Genomic DNA, 18,923 nt, shown 5'->3' on the forward strand with positions numbered 1-18,923 from the left:
AGGTGCTACAGTCAGAGGGGCTGAGCATTGCAGATGGATGTCTCTGTGGAACTCAGGAATTGGGGGGCACTGATTGTTTAATGCGAGACACGGTTTGGACTAGGAGAGTCCTTAAGAATTTGCTGACAAGCCACATAGGTTGGTGTGTCAAGGAGCTGACACATAGTTTAGCAACAGCAAACCTCCCACTTGCTGGGGCTGAGAAGAGTAACACAATGGTTCCCCAGCAGATTGTCACACCCATCCCTTCCAGGATCTGTGGTTCTCTTGCCTGTTCCCCACATCCTCTTCCATTGGTTACATGAAAAATGTTGTGTCATCATGCCCTTTCTTTTCCAGAGTACAGTAATTGTGGAGAAGACAGTCCAGGACCTCTTGAACCTGATGCATGACCTGAGTGCTTATTCAGATCAGTTCCTCAACATGGTGTGTGTGAAGCTCCAGGACTACAAGGAAACCTGCACTACTGCCTACAGGTATAGCCTAGCCCAGGGAGCCAGACCCTCCTATACAATAAGAAGAATGAGCCCGACCTCACAAAATTGTTGGAGAGGATTAAGACGAAAGATGTGTAGGTCTGAAGTGTTGTTTTATTTCAGTATGTGCAGGATGGAGTTACTTCCTCTTGGAAAGCTTGTCTGCTTGGTTAGTGGGTGGGAGAGAAATCTGAGATAATAGCCATCCAAGAGGCTGGGGAGACCCGGTGACTTCTCACACCCATAAGCATACTTTCGAAAAACAATGATGCAGGTGGTTGGTAGAATCAAAAGAGACACGTCCTTGTTCTTAATCAGAGAGATGGATTAATCAGGGAAAGTAGGGTGGAAAAGTGTGATCTCCATAACCGTGTGATCGCATCAGCTCTGTTATACTTGGTTACATGCAGTGAGAAAACAAGTTGAATCCTTTCATATTACAAGTTCTCAAGATATATAGGATGAGATTTTTAAAGCCAGCTGATTTCAGTGCCCAATTCCTATTCATTTTAATGAATCTGGGCATTTAAGTCCCCTAAACTGCTTTGAAATTTGTGGCTATAATATATGCACAGTATACACAGGATTTTATTTAATATGTAAAACATTTAACATTCCTATAGCACCATTTTCTCCAAAGGATCCTAAAGTGCTTTACATACAGGACTGAACTCATGCATCCTTAAAGATCTGGGGCTGAAGTCTAACAGCACCACCACATGGGAACCTAGGTTCGGAAATAAAGGATGTGCTACTGGTTAGGGTGCTAGCCTGGGACTGAGGAGACTCTGGTTTAATTCCCTGCTCTGCCACCAAATTCCTCTGTGACCTTGGGCAAGTGACTTAGTCTCCCCGTATCTCAGTTCCCTCATCTGTAAAACGGGGATAATAGCTTCACAGGGGTGTTGTGAGGATAAAAACACTAGAGACTGTGAGGTGCTCAGGTACTGTGGTAATGTGGGCCATATTAGTACCATAAAAAGTACCTTTTAAGAGCTAATTGAAGCTGGTGGTAGCAGTGAAAGTAGTAAAATCCCTTTGTGTGTTCCAACCAGTAGTGCTAAGAAATTATTTCTTATTGCCTGATTTCATTCAGAAAAGTTTCATCTGGTAATGGGCTACCTATGGGAATATTATTAACACCATATACCTACACCTGTGGTGGGTGTGTCTATATACATCTATATTATGTATTATTATTATTACAATTAATGTTCCTTTATTATGCCTGTTTCAATAAACCTTATGGAGCGAAATCAGGCAGTAGAAAGTAATTGCTTTACAGCTGTTGGTCGAATTTGATAAAGGATCTTTCTTTCTTTCTTTTGTCCTCTTCCTTGCTTTCTTTCTTACACCTGCTGAGGAGTAATTAGGACAGCACTAATTTGGACTACCATATCCTGATTACAGCAGGAGGAAAAACAGGAAGTGTTCTAGTTTTGCTGCTAGCAAATGACTGACGGAAATAGAAATCTATATACAGTTCAGATGATTCAGAAGAGCATAACAGGGACAGGAGAAATTCTGCTACCCCTGTTTTCGCGCTCGTGTGTGTGTGTGTGTGTGTGTGTGTGAGAGAGAGTAGCTTGAGATATTCCAAAGAGATGATCAAATCCATAAGGTAGCAATGCCCTCTGCTGGGAGCTCTCATGTTGCCAAAGCTCTGTGCAGTCTTGCCCTGTGAACAATGGTTTCCCCCAAGGTTTTTGAGAAGGGCAGAGGTGAACCAACAATTAGTCTTATTGGCCCCCCGCCCCCTCAAACTTTGGTAATATTTGGAAATATTAAGGCTTAATCTTCAACTGATGAAAATCAGCTCCTTTAAAGTCAGTAAAAAGAAAAGGAGTACTTGTGGCACCTTAGAGACTAACCAATTTATTTGAGCATAAGCTCAGCTACAGCTCACTTCATCGGTGGAATTCCACCTAAGGATCTGGCCCTACGAATTTACAGCGTAAATTGTAAGTGGTAGTACACTAAGGTTTAGTCAAAGGGCTTTCTGGGAAGGAAGTTTTTGTGTGTGCATGATAGAGATGGTGGGCAGCAAATGACAGTATAAGGTAGCTACCATCTTCTTTGGAGTTCAGGGAAACCACAAATATGAACATTGCAAGTCTTACTAACTAGTATACAAAGTGAGATGCCATGCTGACAGGCTCTTTATAAGCTAGAAAGGTAAATAATAGAAGACTTGTGCAGTGGCCAGTTGGTTCGTTAGCTTGGCTTTGTGTATGTATGTTTCTAATAGGGAAAAATAATTCAAATAGCCCATATGGTCCTCTCTATTCCCGTGGTGAATCTGCTGTGCTCCAGATGACCAATATCCTGAATCCTTTCAGCTTCAGCCATGTAATAGCTATTGTTTAATAGTGATGTTTTGGTGGTTTCAGAAATAGGCCCCAACCTCCAACAACTGGAGCTTCAGAAGAAACTTTCCCAGGATGTATAGAATCCTAACTGTACACTGCAGCATTTCTTAACCCTTCATCTGACGAAGCGGGTATAGACCAAAATTGAACTGTATGGAGCACTGGACTTATTCATGGCCATTCCTAGCCAGAGACTTCTGATTTGGAGGAATGGACCCAGGTTTTTAGCGGCTGTATGACAAAGGTTGCATGAATCCTGAAAGTGAAACTCATTCTTTGGTAGAGGGGACTGATATAGACCATGTGAAATGTTCACATCGTGCCAGAAACTTGAAATCTGAGGCTTTTCCAGTTCCATTTCAGTTTTATTTTAATTTTCCAGTGAGGACAAGAACCTAACAAGATTCAAAAACAGCCTAGATATGTATGTAGCTATCAAGAAAACCCCACGTTGTCATAATTAAAGAGAACAAATTTTGGCAGGGTTATTAAGCCTTGTGCTTCAGGGTTTAAGTCAGTCTCTGGCAATTGGAAATCAACAAGAGCCCTAATGTGGCAAACACATTATCACATATCTGCCTGTTGTGGGGCACTGACCTCTCCCTCTAAAGTATCAGATACTGGCCACTGTCAGAGAAGGGGCATTAAACTAGCTGGACCTTGGTTCTGATCCAATCTGGCAAATGCTATGTTCCTTGAACATTTCTTAAATTTAAAATGTTCATGTTAACAAAGGTCAGTTTTCATCCTGAAAAACAGCATTTTGAAAATTCATATGTTTGGATGCAAAAACTGCCATTCACGAGTGTTTCATGGAAAGCAAAATTGGGGACCACAAAATGACCCAGAGTGAAATTTGCGAATTTTTTTTTTAATGTTGGGGTGAAATGTTACTAAAAAAACATTTGCCAGCTTCCCCTACCCTGGTATAGGTGACATAGCCAGATCAAAATTATGGTCTCTTGCTGATTCGAATCAGTCTTTGCCAAAGGATTGTCGCTGGGCTGGGGGATAGCAGTAAAGAACAATACGATGTTTTAGGAACTAGAAAAGACCTAACAACATCAACATGGCTGCCCATTTTTGTTGATTCCAATCAATCCTTCCTCTTTTAGTTTGTCACCATGTTCCTCTTCCACCACAAGCGAACCTTGCTCTGTTTTGAACCAGATAGCTGACCTTAGCTTTTCTTGGTGATTTATCCTGTTAGAACTGCCAGAGTTCCTTTTCTAACTCTTTCAGGCAACTCACCCTCAGTCCCTCAGAGAGTCCACTAATTTCCTACAACCTTTTTTTTCAAAGACTGATTCCTGCTGTACCACTGAAAACACCTTGTATTTGAAAACACCATTTCTCAGATGGGGAACCAAGGCACAAAGAGACTTAGGGTATGTCTACCCTGCAATCGGGAGATGTAATTGCAACACATGTGGACACATAGCCAAGATAGCTGTGATCAAGCTAGCTCAAGTAACAACAGCAGTAAAGCCATGGGGGCCGCTCAGCTGTGTACCCAAGGTTCTAGGTGGCAGGTCTAGCCCATGCAGTCAGCTATACCGCCGCAGATTCACTACTATTGTTATTCAAACTAGTTTTGATCTAGCTAGGACCAGGAGAACAGCTTGTGTATTTCTGCACGTGCTGCAGTCACACCTCCCAGTTGCAATGTGGACGTACCGTATGTGACTCGTTCATGGTCATGCCGGAAGTCTGCAGCTGAGCAGGGAATTTATCCCAGGTCTCCAGAGTCTCAGACTGGTGTCCTGTTATTTGCTTCTTTCTCCCACTGTTTTTTTATGTATGTTTTTAGCTGGTATGTTGTCTATTTAGATATGTAAGCTTTTCAGGGAAGGGGCCTGTCTTTGGCTCATATTGAGCCCACATTAATAATAGATTCTAAACTCTCACCAGTGTGAACAAATCAGAGCTTGGAAACGGTTATGAATCACCAATTCCTAGAGTTCGGAGTAGCTTCTACCTTGGTCCTGCAAAAGAAAACATCGTTCCTGGCTGCGTTTGTCATGAAATAGCTAAATCCAATTAGCCCCTCTCGCCCCCAGTTGTTTTCCTAATGAAACGGTTTGGCACCCCAGCTGTGTCCAGGGACCGTTAGTAATCACTCTGCACAACTGCTCCAAAGGGGAAACGGTGCGAGTCTGTGGCTACTACCACTGGCAGATGTTTTATGACTAAAACTCGCTGAGCTATGGAGGGGTGGGCCCTTCTCAGCGGTGCACCATCACCTGTTCAAGTGTTACACCTATTTTCCTGCCCCCTCCTGGGAGCTAGGTACAAACGGCCACACAGATGGCACTACGTGTGGCCCATTGAGCTGAGAATTAATTAGCAGATTATGGCACTGGTGGTAATGATTAACCCCATTACCATAGCAGAGTCACTGCACAGGGTTTTTCATGGTGGGGGAGGGTATTTGTAAATAACTATTCTGGACTCTAGTAAAGCTTTTCTTAGTGTCTTATGATGTGTTATTAAAGATCTAAGTTAGACCAACATGTATACGAAGTTACCATGTAGACTGAAATCCAGATGAAAGACCGAAGAAAGGGTACTGGTAAAGGGCCATGCAGTTGATGGTAGAGACTGGATGTCTGGTGGGTTATCAGTGCTAGTTCCGATCCTATTTAACGTCTCCACTAATGAGCGGGTAAATGGAGTAAAAACAGAATGTCAACAAAACCAGAAGGCGCACACATGAGAGTTCTATTTAAAGCGCCAGTTCTATGTGGCCCCATGAACAGGATATAATGCAAAAGTGAAGGATACATACTAATGCTTTTGAAGCCAGATAATCAAGAACAATAGGAGAAAGACTCTTGAAAGGCCATGATGCTGGAAAAGAATAAACAGACAATACGTTGGAGCTGAGCTTGCAGTTCAGTATAGCAGTGACAAAACAAAAAAGCCAATGTGATTTTGAGCAGCCGATGTCTCACCTTGTAAAGCAGACAGGTAACTGTGTCTTTCTCTGTACAATGCTGGTGAGAATGCTCCCGAAGATTGCATTCAATCCTAGGCGTCCGAAAGGAGATGATAATGGTCTATAAATAATTGAAGAGTGTGAACCGTAAGGGCAGTGAGGAATTGAGGCTGTTACAATCGATGTAACTGGGAGTAATGAGATAGAATTAAGCTGAGAAAAACTTAGACACTGTATCAGGGGTTTTTTCCCCCAGAGTTAGATTTGTTCGACTATGAAATAGACTTTCAAGGAAATAGTAGTAGTTCCATTGCTTCAGTCATTTAAATTTTGACTGGACAAAGCACTGGCTAATATAGTATCGGGAACAGGCATCCTGCATTAGCAGGGAAATGGACAGAAATGACCTCATTTGCCTTTTCTATCTCAAATGTCTAATAATAATAAGGTAATAATAAATTAATATGAAACATTGATTTCTGACTCTGTATACAATGGTACAGCATTTTTGTTCAAGACAACTTTTACCTGCATTTTTGCTTTGTTGTCAGGTTGTTTGTGGAGTGTTTTTAAATAAGGTTTTAGTTAGATTCCATTTTTACCAGTGAAAAAATGCAAAGTTCCAAATAGCAGTAGGAGGTAAAATTGATCGTCAGACACTGAGATCTTGTGCTGCTGAAAAAACAAAAGTGCTTCATTTTGTCTGTGGCAAATTAAACACGAAATATTAGGGTAGAAAAGTGAAGCTCATCTGCAAGTATATGTGACAAGCAGAAAGCGATTCGCTTTCGCAAATGGTGTGTATTTGAGAATTTCAGGTTGCCTTCTTGCTGTTGCTTGAAAGGTACAATCAGTTGATGGGTGTTAGTGGCGAGAGAAGATAATCTGTCCCATTTAGAAGTAAATCTGTGTTGTCTCATGATACCTCACTGCCATTTTCACTATATTCCTTTTAGCAGCTCATAGACACTGGTGAATTTAATTTCTTTTATCCCCATTCCGTTACCATAACATACCTTCAGTATATTTATAATAAGGGTGGCTTTTCCACACACCATAAAGCGTCTCAAAAATCACCAGTTAGTCACTAACTCCTGGTTAATGACTGAAGTATTTTAAGTTGGTGTTAGACAAGGTGGGTTTTGTGTCAAGGCCATACCAGCCATTGGCAGGTCTGAGGCAAATATCCTTAGGGTTCCCATTGCACTAACTGGAATTAAGGAACATAACAGGTATACTTCTTTAGCACCTTCCGTCATAAGGGTCTCAAAACATTTTACAAACATTAATTAGATTCTTACTACCCCTTTGGGTAGGTGGTGGTATTCTCATTTAGGCACAGTGCAGGTGTGGAATCTTGTGTTATCACAAAGGAAAAAGTGATGAGTTATGGAGGGAGCTGAGGGGAACTTGATTCAGCTTTAATCTGTAGCTCAGCATCTCAGCAGGAGGAGGATCATGGTTAAACCCACGTCTCTTAATATGTTTCCTTTTCCCTCATACCCTGCCCATTTTCTACCTATCCCATGCTCTTCAGAGTAAGAGTGAGTAAACAGGGGGCTTGACTGCCACACACACTACCTTGCTGTTAATCTTACTGGGCCCTGCACATAGCCGCCACGTCCACAACCCTGCTGTTCATCGTGCACAGACTTCATAGATGGACAAACAGAAGCACAGAAAGGTTGGGGGACATGCTTAAGGTCACACAGAACGTCAGTGATGGAGCCGGAACACAGCCCGTGAACCTGTGAACTCTGATTCGCACTCCACTCTTTTAACCACTAGAGCAGTGTTTCTCAGCTTCTTTCAAACTACTGACCACTTCACAAGAAGTGAGGCTCACCGATGCATGGTTCTTAATTTCCTCCACTGGGGCACTGGTGGTCAGTGGAGAACAGTTGGGAAGGTTACATGTGCTAGGTCATATGCTGCTATTCATCCCTGAGTAATTTCATGTGGGAAAAGAGGCACTAATCAGCACCTTTATGTGAAATCTCCCTTCTGTCACCTGGAATTTCCAGCATGATTTTCAAGAGCATAGATATTCATTATACTGCCAAAAATGTTAAACAGGAAAGCCTTTGTAATTAGAATGCAGTGTAATCTTTGATTCAGGTTTACACAAACTGTTTAGCTGATATATCTCATATTAGATGACTCAAACAACTGGGAGTAGGTTACAGAACCATTAGTCTCCTAGCCGCTGCTTCATATATACTCCCAAAATTGCTACCATTGGATAGCTGCCTGACAATTGGTATGAGCTTGCTGGACAGATACCCATATGGCATGAGGTCACGGCAGAGTTGGCACTAGTTAGCAATCGCAGCAGAAATTCCAAGAAGCAATGAGCCAGGGGGACTACACCACTCTCTGCCCATATTAGACAAGATTAGAGATGAGTAAAAAGAATTGGTTGAATAGTACATTTGCTGAAAATGCAGTTGGGGTCAAATTCAGTGAATAGTTTCAGTCATATAAAAAAATAAGGATTTTTTTAAAAGTCAGAATGGTTTGTTTCAACATTTTCAAAAGACCCCTTTCAGCTTTTCATTTTGAAACTGTGTTTTGAAATGTAACTATATTTATTTTAAGGAAACCAAAAAAGAGTGGGAAAACCCATATCAAAACAAAAAAATGAAAAAAATTCATTTTGGGTTGACTGAAACGTTTTGTTTTTGTATTTGTATGGGGGAGGGGTTTGATAAGAAAAAAAACATCTGTTTGGGTTCAAAACTAACTGAATTTGGCGGGATTTTCCATTTCAGCCACCAAAACAATTGAGCTCTTCTCTCAGCTCTGGGTGAGCTCTTTATGTGGTGTAAATCAGTATAGCGCCATTGACTTCAAGGAATCCGAGGATCTGACCTCTATTGTCCCTTCAAAGAACATAATAGAGGGGGCAGTGTGGAGAATCTTGCACTGCGGCTGCCCGTACTACTTCCGTCCTGTAGACAAATGGAGAGTTACACTCTCTGTTGACCTCCTCGTGGAACTATTCATTAGTATTGTACATTTTTATAATATAAAGGAGAAAGTGTCAATATCTGTGAAGCCATTACCCACGCGAGAAGTAAGACATGCCCTTTTCCTAACGTGACCATTGTTGGTTTCACTTAGGAGCATTGCTCAGTCAGATGAAAAGCTGGTTATCAGTGCATCCTGGGCAAAAGATGATGACATCACCAGGCTCTTGAAGTCTCTGCCCAACTGGATCAACATGGCTCAGCCCAAGCAACTCAGACCAAAGAGAGAAGAAGAGGAAGACTTTATAAGGTAACATATTGTTTAGCTGACGTTCTAATACACTTTGAAGCTACAGTAACAAAAATGGACTATAGTTATACAAATTACCTCTTTCTTTTTAAAGTTTGGCTAGTGTTTATGACCATAGAACATAAACCACTTACCCACGTGCTTAAGTCCATCCTTATTCAGCAAAGCATTTAAGCATGGACTTAAGTGCCATTTAATTCCATGAGACTTAAGCATGAGTTTAAAGTTAAGCACATGCCGAAGCGGTTTGCCGAACTGGGGTGTAACAGTACAAAGAATCTCTATGCAACTGCCTAATACTTGGTAATGATTCCTATTCTGTGGATTGCAGTCTTGAAGCAGCTCACCAGCAGGAATCTCATATTTCTTGATATGTTGCTGAGTTCCATCGACTTGTGCTCCGTTTGCTGTGGGTGGGCAGAGAAACCTGCCCTTAGTTATCCCTTTCCTAACAGCCAGGATGGAGAGAGGAGGAAGTGGAGATCTATGTAGCTATTTTAGCTAGATTGAAGCTACGCCTACTGAAGCTGCAACCACACCTTTGATTGCAGGTAGACACATCCCTCCATATTCCATTCCATTCTGTAATGGACTGGACCTCATTGCAGCCCCATCATCACTTGTTCTCAGCTTTCCCTTTCAGTGACCCCCAATGTCCTGTGACCATCGCCCCTTTTGTTTCTCATGAACCCAATGCTCCCTTTGTGCTGGTTCCTGTCGTGGTTCAAAGGGCTCCCAGCAGAGGTAAAATTTCACTCCTTTTCTTTTCTTCCCACCTGGCTCTCGGGAGCGGAAGATCAGCACAGGCTTGCATGCCTGCCCAGAACCCTGCGTATTCACTCACGTTGCTAGCCCGCTCCTGGTTCCATGCCACAGGGTCTTCTCCACTATTTTTAGCCACACTATCTGGGTTGCAATCACACCTCTGATTTCAATGTAAACATATCCTAAGACTCCTCCTAGCTACTAGCAAACCGGCTCGCCCCTCACCGTGCTCGGACTCTGCGGCTCCCGGGCATATGAGCCGCCTCCCCCCTCCTGCTGCCTCAGCACCCTGCAGGGGAGGGGCTGTGCACGCGGCAGCCCGGCAGTGTGTTTGCCTCCACGTGGAGCCAGCGTCTGACCGCCATGGGCATGGTCAGGGGAGTCCCAGCTGGGGGGCAGTCAGGGAGCGGGGAAGGTTTGGATGGGTCAGGAGGTCTGGGGGGCACTGTCAGGGGGCAGGGTGTGAAGAGGGGTCGGAGCAGTCAGGGGATGGGGGAGGGTTGGATGGGTCAGGAGTTCTGGGGGGGCTGTTGGGGCGGGGGTGTGGAGAGGGGTCGGGGCAGTCAGGGGACAGGTAGGGGGTAGGGTTCTAAGGGGGCAGTTAGGGTTGGGGGACGTCTGAGGAGGGGGCAGTCAGGGGACAAGGAACAGGGAGGCTTAGGTAGGGGGTGGAGTTCTGGGGGGCAGATAGCGGCAGGAGTCCCAGGAGAGGGCAGTCAGGGGACAAGGAGCAGGGAGGGGGGTTGGGGATTCTGAGGGGGGCAGTCAGGGGGTGGGAAGTGGGAGGGAGGGGATGGGGCGGGGCGAGGGCAGGGCTCTCCTCATCCTCTTTTTTGATTGTTGAAATATGGTAACCCTAGACAAGGGAGGAGCTGGGGGGCGCACGGTGGCTGGCGCCCGCATGCACCCGCTGCAGCCTGTAGGAGCCCGGGGGGGTGGGGGTGCCGGGCCACAGCCTGGGCAGGAGGCGGGGGGGGGGGGCACGGCTGCTCCCTGCTAGTGCCGCCGCTGCCCTTGCAGGGCTGGTGCCCCCCTGCGCCGCGCCGGCTCCTCCACGGCTGGGGCTTGCAGCCACCACAGTCGGGGCGCTCTGGCTCTCCGGTGCCTCCGGAAGGCGGCTCCTCCCTGCCGAGCCGCTGCAGCTGCCCAAGCCCAGCAAAGCCAGTGAGTGGACTCGGGGCAAGGGCCGCCGGTGTGGGCTGTGCACCCTCCAGGGGAGTTCAGGGGGTGGGAAGGGGGGAACCTGATCTGGGGAGCAGTCCCTGGGCACAGCTGGCCGCTGGGGTCTATAAAGGCTCATTGGGATTTGCCCTTCAATGAAACAATGTGCAGGGAGGGGTGGGGCACAAGGTGGAAGTTTCGCTAAGGGCGCAAAATATCCTTGCACCGACCCTGCTTATGCTGAAGAAGCTAGTCATCTTTACATTTCTGGTTAGCCGCAAGCCTGTGCTTTCCCATCACTATTCATCGTTCCTTTGATTGGCATTTAGCTATAATATTGTAAGAGCAAGTGAGGCTGTTTAAAATTAATCTAATTCACCCAAATTATCTTTTTACTTATTCAGTGAATGCAAGAACGATAAAGATGATGCAGTTTAGAGAAAGGAATGATTAACAACGTAAATCGTGGGGAGTTGCGGAACTGTTTGCTCATGCTGCACTGTCATCAGTGCACTTTAAAAATCCTATTTGATATTTGGGAGTCTGGGAGAGAAAAACACGTATTGCTTGTGAAGTAAACATGCAATTCTTGTGGTTTTAGCCTTCATGAATTATCCCTCCTTTCCTACAACTAGGGTTAAAGCTGGTCTTAACATCTTTCCTTTCCTTCCACTATTTGGTTGATCTTGGTGTGGATAAGGGTTGGGGCAGTCAGGGGACAGGTAGGGGGTAGGTTCCTAAGGGGGTAGTTAAGGTGGGGGGGGCAGTCAGGGGACAAGGAACAGGGAGGCTTAGGTAGGGGGTGGAGTTCTGGGGGGCAGTTGGGGCAGGAGTCCCAAGAGGGGGCAGTCAGGGAACAAGGAGCAGGAAGGGGGGTTGGGAGTTCTGAGGGGGGCAGTCAGGGGGTGGGAAGTGGGAGGGAGTGGATGGGGCAGGGCTCTCTCCCCCCCCCCCGTCCTCTTTTTTGATTGTTGAAATATGGTAACCCTAGGCAAGGGAGGAGCCGGGGCGGGGGCGGCGCTGGATCATACTAATCAAAGTTAAAGTCTTACCATAAAATCCTGGCCACATTGAAATCAGTAGCAAAATTCTCATCAGCTTCAGTGGTACCCCCAAGATTTCAACCTTAATGTCAGTTCTTTTTTCTTATTTTTTAATTTTATTATCCATTGATTGAAATTTCTTCATAAGCAATGTGACTTCTAAATTTTCCTTGGGAAGCTATTCGATGTGTAATTTCTCCTGGAAGCTGGAAAATAGCATTTAATTCTTTTTCCGGTTTTTGTCCTGTTTTCCCACTTAGCTGATTTCTTAACCATTACTGTGAGAGCTCAAATTCATGTGATTTTTGTTTCTGTTGTTGTTTGTACCTTGGTATCGTCGATATATGAAGAGCAACTCTGGGAATAACATTCACTATCTAACTGTTCCTGCAGAACCAGGGGGAAGCAAAACATTGGTTTTATGGGTCCCACAGAAATTGAGGTGGAGGTTAATTTCTCTCTGACTCATGAGCCTGCTAGGTCCAATTGTCCGTTATCTAATCATCCAAGGTATTTTAAAGATGCATATTACCTTGCTATTTAACCGTCTTCATATATTGTTACAACAAGGTACACAGACCTTCTTCCTGAGCTAGCAGGGAAAGAGTTAAGTCTGGGAAAGGCCACAGCTGGGGTGCACTAAGCGGGGGCAGCGTCAGCTGGGAGGAAGGGGATGTCTGTCTCTCTCTCTGCCTAGGAGGGCAGCGTGGTGTGTGGTAAGAAGAGCCCTCTCCTATGAAACTCTCCATGGGATGTTAGGACTATGTTAGCGCAGTGAGGGAGCAAGCACCGGGGAGAGGGTTGGATGGACTATTGGAGCCTGGAGAAAGAGTTGTGTGGAGGTGAATGTTTTGCTAATAAATCAGATCCCAGAGGTAGAGGTCTGATTTGAAACACCCTCCACCCAATCCCTGCTGTGTACATTTTGACTGAAAGGAAAGAAATTGAGGCATGGCCGTACCAGGCACCCAGACTGGGGAGGGAGCAACACCCTGCCACAGTTGTACTTAAACTATTTGACAATATTCCTTTAAGTATATTAATTCAATTATATCCTGTAGTTTTAACACTAGTCTATGGAGGATTGTGGAGGGGGGTGGGGAAGTACTGTTAGTTTTTTTTCTTTTCCTTAAGTTTCCGGTGACTCATTAGCTTAATTAGAGTGAAGAATCAAAATAGTGTCCTTACAAAAACCTCATGCATATCTCTGTTAACACTGATTGATTCTGTTGTCTTTAACCTGCCACTATCTCTGCTGTGATTAGATGTCAAAAGTCAGGGTAGGGAGTGGGTGAATCTCCCCGTTAATATTCTTGTGTGGTTGGATAGACAAAAGAGACCTGATTGAGCATATTGTAGTAGCTTGGAACTTGGCAAGGACAGGAAGGAAAGAAAAGTCATGCCTCTCCTGATATAATTAGTTTTTGAAGCTGGGAAGGCTATTTGGCACTTGGCTGGATGTGAAATAAAATGTCCTTCTTGCTGTATAAAGGTTAGCATTTGGTTCATTACTGAATCAGGCTCGTTAGAGATAAAAACCAAAAATGTATTATTTCCAGGCTTAACTTTGAGTGGAAAGAATAGAAAAGAATGTTAGATCTGACCACTGGCAAATCACAGCAAACCCCCCAGTCTTCTGTATTGCAGCTGCTCTGTAGCACAAGGGGTGGCAAGGGTACTACATTAAAGAGGCAACGCGTATTAGGAGAGCTGTGAAAAAGAAAGCAGCGCCCGCGTTGCTCATCCCAGCATCCTGGGAGTTCACAGGGTGAAAATCATTTCACTGCAAACCTCAAGCTGAGCTTGTTTGAGGAGCTCTCCAGGATGGAGATGGTGATAGAGCAGAATGTATTTGGCTGCAGATCTCAAGTAACAAATCTGCTGGTACAATAAGGATAATTGGGTGACTTGAACTTCTCCCAGTATGGTCTTGTTTTGGTGTCAGAACTCCTAACTTTGGACCAGATTCTCAGACTGAAGTCAGTGTTGCTATGCCGATTTCCACCAGCTGAGAATCTGGCCCTTCTTACTGTGACAGTTAATTGTACTAGGATCTGATTTATAGCTTTGCACTAAATGAAAAGTGCCAGATTCTGCCATTCTTACTCTGGCCAAGTAGTGCCTTACTTCCCAAGTAGCCCTTTTCATTTCACTACAACTACTCACTGAATAAGGTACTACTCAATGTGAGTAAGGGAGAATCTGATCCTTTATGAGCCCATCTGATCGCTCTATGTATAGTTTCTATCTGAATATACTGCATAGTTACTTTGGGGAAATCTGTCCATGCACTCAACTCCCACCATCTGTAAGAACAGAATGCTGGGGGGCGGGAGGTGTTACTGGTGTACTGGCGCATCATAGAGGGCAGAGCTGAGGATGGATTGTGGGGATGGCATGAACCATAACTCTGTATATTATGGTTTTCAGAGGTTTGAGGTTAGCTTAACACAATGTTCCCGAAGGGCACAAGGTACCATCAGGCTAACTCTGTGTTAACAAAGATTTTGGGCATTTGGTTTGTTCTTTAAAGTATTTCTATGCATCCCCATGTACCACAGCCCAACTCTCCCCCTCCACTGGGTCTGACTCCTTGGCAATGATTATCCAGCCCACAGAATGCACTGGCTGCATGTCAGTTGCTTCACTGCCTCTGTATCATCTCCTGTCTCTCTGCTTGTCCACCACAGCCCAGTTCTCCCTCCTTAACACCCTCCTTGTAGAGAGATGGGTGTTAGAATGGGACCTGCAGGTTGAGGAGCTGGGGAAAGAATGCAGGAACAGTCTACAGACTAGCATGGAGTAAGCAGGGGCATTTTTCAGATGGGGTGACAGACCTGGGGGTGGGGGGAATTTGGGGACACAACAACCCTCACTCCATATCTGACCCTCTCCTTTCTACACCACTCTTCATTGCACTGCTTCAACACCCCACACACATTCCCCACTGTGCCAAGTGTGATTTTACTGGTCCCAAAGGTGTTACACCACCGTTGCTCTGACACTGATCCAGCATTCCCCCCATCACACCCATTGCTCTGACCGCCACATTCTCCCACTGCTGTAAGCCCCCTACTCGCACACCAGCTCCATCCTCCTCCTTGCCTCCATGCCCCTGGTAAGCTTGGACAGGCAATGGAAGGTGGTGGGACAGTGAGGAGTGGAAATACAAGCAGGAGGCATGAGGGGGCAGGAGAGTGGAGATCCAGAGTCCCCTAATCTATATCTAGTGTATGGGGAAGGGCTCTACACACCCATCTGCAGCATAGTAGACTCAGAGAGGTGTGAAGTCATCCATTCATCTCAATGACATGATGTTCTCTGATGAATGAGACCACCCCACAGAGATGAATACGGCATGAAACAATAGGTCTGCGATGTGTGAACTGCTCCACTCATCTCATTGGGTGTTCTCATCTTCCCTCCCTGAGCTGCCAAGCTTATGGGCCAGTACCATGCACTACTCATGGCTGTTCTCAGCTCTCCGTCCCAGTCTCGGTACTGTTGGGCATGGTTTGAATGGGGGACAGAAAAGTTATGAAAGCGAGCTGGTTTTTGTGGAGTAAAGCTGAAGCACCCGCTGCATCCCCCATTATACAGCTCTGACTTGTACCATTTCTCCTCTTACTCCCCAGCACTTCTTTGACTTCCCTTTTTCCCCTAGAAAAAATAGCATCAGGGGACGTACAAGCCTGGAATCCCTTCCCTACTGCTGGAGGCAGCATAGGCAAGGTGGGGGTCTCTATCCCCTTGCCCCTCAAACCTCTCCCTGCACTCTGCCAACTTTCACACCTCCTGCACTGCTCTAATACCCCTCCCCCACATTCCCTAGCTCTGCACCCAGAATGTTATAAGAATATGGAAATGTTATGACCAGCACATATTAGGGCGGCTGTGTTTCAGGAACCGCTTGACCGAATGACCCTGCGACTTGCTTTCCTCTGATCACACTCAGTTCCATTGTTTGGATTGATTACATGACCGTAACTGCTTACTGGAGTGTTTCATCTTCCCTCTATTTAATTAATGCTAATTTCCTGGACTCTACTTCTAAAGTAAAATCTGAGTCTGCCTGTGGTTTTCTAGAGCACTTTGAAATATCACTTTTAAACTGGACATTTCCATCTCTGGGCAAAACCTTCAACAGAAGTCCCTGCAGAATGCAGGCAGAGAGGAAGGAACATTTACCACACACATCTTCTGAAAACTGCCAATGGTGGGGCTCACATGGTCACAGTCTATCACCTTGAGGCACCCAGTTACCGTGACAGTCTGTTCATCCTTTCACTCTAAGCAGAGCCCTAGTCTTGCTTTATATGAGCATTTCATTCTTTTTGGCTTGAACTACTGATGCTCTGGAGTTCCTAATTAACCCTGAGTAACTTATTCGCTATAACACAAACACATACCCCAAAGGGGCAAGAGGTGTCATACAGTAGCTGAAATAAATCCCAAGTGGATGAGATCAGTTTGGGGATGATTAGAGCCATAGTTTGAGCCCAGGTGTGTGCAAAACAAAAAAATTTGAACAGAGGTAATTTTTGTAAACACATATTGGAGGGGCAGTGTCTTGGAAAGGTCTTGCTCAAGAGACCCCAAATTTGGACCACTAACCCTACCCCGCACCACCATGAAGCAGAGAAAAACAATCTGAGCTATTGTGTGGATTTTAGAGCACTTAGAATAGTAGACTTTTAAACTCTCAATCTTAATTATAACAGAGCTCCTGCTCCACTATAATGATTATATACAAATATACATCTGCAATTTGTTATTACTATAGATGTTTAAAATGCTAACAATCCTGAATGTAGCCGTCTTAAATTGACTGATTTCTTAAGAGTTGTGGCGGAGGTGGATCTCAGAGTAGTGGTCGTTAATATCTTTACCAGTGCAAGCTGAGTTAATGATGAAGATACTCAAACCTCATGCCAGCTGATTGCCAGCAAAAGATCAAGGAATAAATCTCTCCTCCTTTTTTCTCCTCTCATCCATGTGCAACATGCACACTTGGTGTTGTTTAGTTATTGATGTTTCCTTCTTCTGAAGTAGGCATGTAGGAATGATATCAGGAGGGCCAAATCGCACCTGGAGCTGCAGCTAGCAAGAGATGTCAAGAGTAACAAGAAGGGTTTCTTCAGGTATGTTGGCAACAAGAAGAAAGCCAAAGAAAGTGTGGGCCCCTTACTGAATGAGGGAGGCAACCTAGTGACAGAGGATGTGGAAAAAGCTAATGTACTCAATGCTTTTTTTGCCTCTGTCTTCACGAACAAGGTCAGCTCCCAGACTGCTGCGCTGGGCATCACAAAATGGGGAAGAGATGGCCAGCCCTCTGTGGAGATAGAGGTGGTTAGGGACTATTTAGAAAAGCTGGACGTGCACAAGTCCCTGGGGCCGGACGAGTTGCATCTGAGAGTGCTGAAGGAATTGGCGGCTGTGATTGCAGAGCCATTGGCCATTATCTTTGAAAACTCGTGGCGAACCGGGGAAGTCCCGGATGACTGGAAAAAGGCTAATGTAGTGCCAATCTTTAAAAAAGGGAAGAAGGAGGATCCTGGGAACTACAGGCCAGTCAGCCTCATCTCAGTCCCTGGAAAAATCATGGAGCAGGTCCTCAAAGAATCAATCCTGATGCACTTGCATGAGAGGAAAGTGATCAGGAACAGTGAGCATGTATTCACCAAGGGAAGGTCATGCCTGACTAATCTAATCGCCTTTTATGATGAGATTACTGGTTCTGTGGATGAGGGGAAAGCAGTGGATGTATTGTTTCTTGACTTTAGCAAAGCTTTTGACACGGTCTCCCACAGTATTCTTGTCAGCAAGTTAAGGAAGTATGGGCTGGATGAATGCACTATAAGGTGGGTAGAAAGCTGGCTAGATTGTCGGGCTCAATGGGTAGTGATCAATGGCTCCATGTCTAGTTGGCAGCCGGTATCAAGTGGAGTGCCCCAAGGGTCGGTCCTGGGGCCGGTTTTGTTCAATATCTTCATAAATGATCTGGAGGATGGTGTGGATTGCACTCTCAGCAAATTTGCGGATGATACTAAACTGGGAGGAGTGGTAGATACACTGGAGGGGAGGGATAGGATACAGAAGGACCTAGACAAATTGGAGGATTGGGCCAAAAGAAATCTGATGAGGTTCAATAAGGATAAGTGCAGGGTCCTGCACTTAGGATGGAAGAATCCAATGCACCGCTACAGACTAGAGACCGAATGGCTAGGCAGCAGTTCTGCGGAAAAGGACCTAAGGGTGACAGTGGACGAGAAGCTGGATATGAGTCAGCAGTGTGCCCTTGTTGCCAAGAAGGCCAATGGCATTTTGGGATGTATAAGTAGGGGCATAGCGAGTCTGCTGCAGTTTCCACGGTAAACATCTGATGAAGTGAGCTGTAGCTCACGAAAGCTCATGCTCAAATAAATTGGTTAGTCTCTAAGGTGCCACAAGTACTCCTTTCCTTTTTGCGAATACAGACTAACACGGCTGTTCCTCTGAAACAGATCGAGGGACGTGATCGTTCCCCTCTATTCGACATTGGTGAGGCCTCATCTGGAGTACTGTGTCCAGTTTTGGGCCCCACACTTCAAGAAGGATGTGGATAAATTGGAGGGAGTCCAGCGAAGGGCAACAAAAATGATTAGGGGTCTAGAACACATGACTTATGAGGAGAGGCTGAGGGAGCTGGGATTGTTTAGCCTGCAGAAGAGAAGAATGAGGCGGGATTTGATAGCTGCTTTCAACTACCTGAAAGGGGGTTCCAAAGAGGATGGCTCTAGACTGTTCTCAATGGTAGCAGATGACAGAACGAGGAGTAATGGTCTCAAGTTGCAGTGGGGGAGGTTTAGATTGGATATTAGGAAAAACTTTTTCACTAAGAGGGTGGTGAAAC

At 45.2% G+C, this 18,923-nt stretch overlaps 1 protein-coding gene across 1 annotated transcript in view; it reads left to right on the forward strand.

Annotated features, from left to right (window-relative positions):
• Positions 1–18,923, forward strand: part of EXOC4 (exocyst complex component 4) — a 600,856-nt gene that overhangs the window by 498,996 nt on the left and 82,937 nt on the right. Inside the window, exons 12-13 of the mRNA XM_073328862.1 lie at positions 340–476; positions 8,907–9,062. Coding sequence (XP_073184963.1) covers positions 340–476; positions 8,907–9,062 — 293 coding nt within the window. The remainder of the gene's footprint in view (positions 1–339; positions 477–8,906; positions 9,063–18,923) is intronic.

The sequence above is a fragment of the Lepidochelys kempii genome, chromosome 1 (assembly GCF_965140265.1).
Source record: "Lepidochelys kempii isolate rLepKem1 chromosome 1, rLepKem1.hap2, whole genome shotgun sequence".
Taxonomy (NCBI): domain Eukaryota; kingdom Metazoa; phylum Chordata; order Testudines; family Cheloniidae; genus Lepidochelys; species Lepidochelys kempii.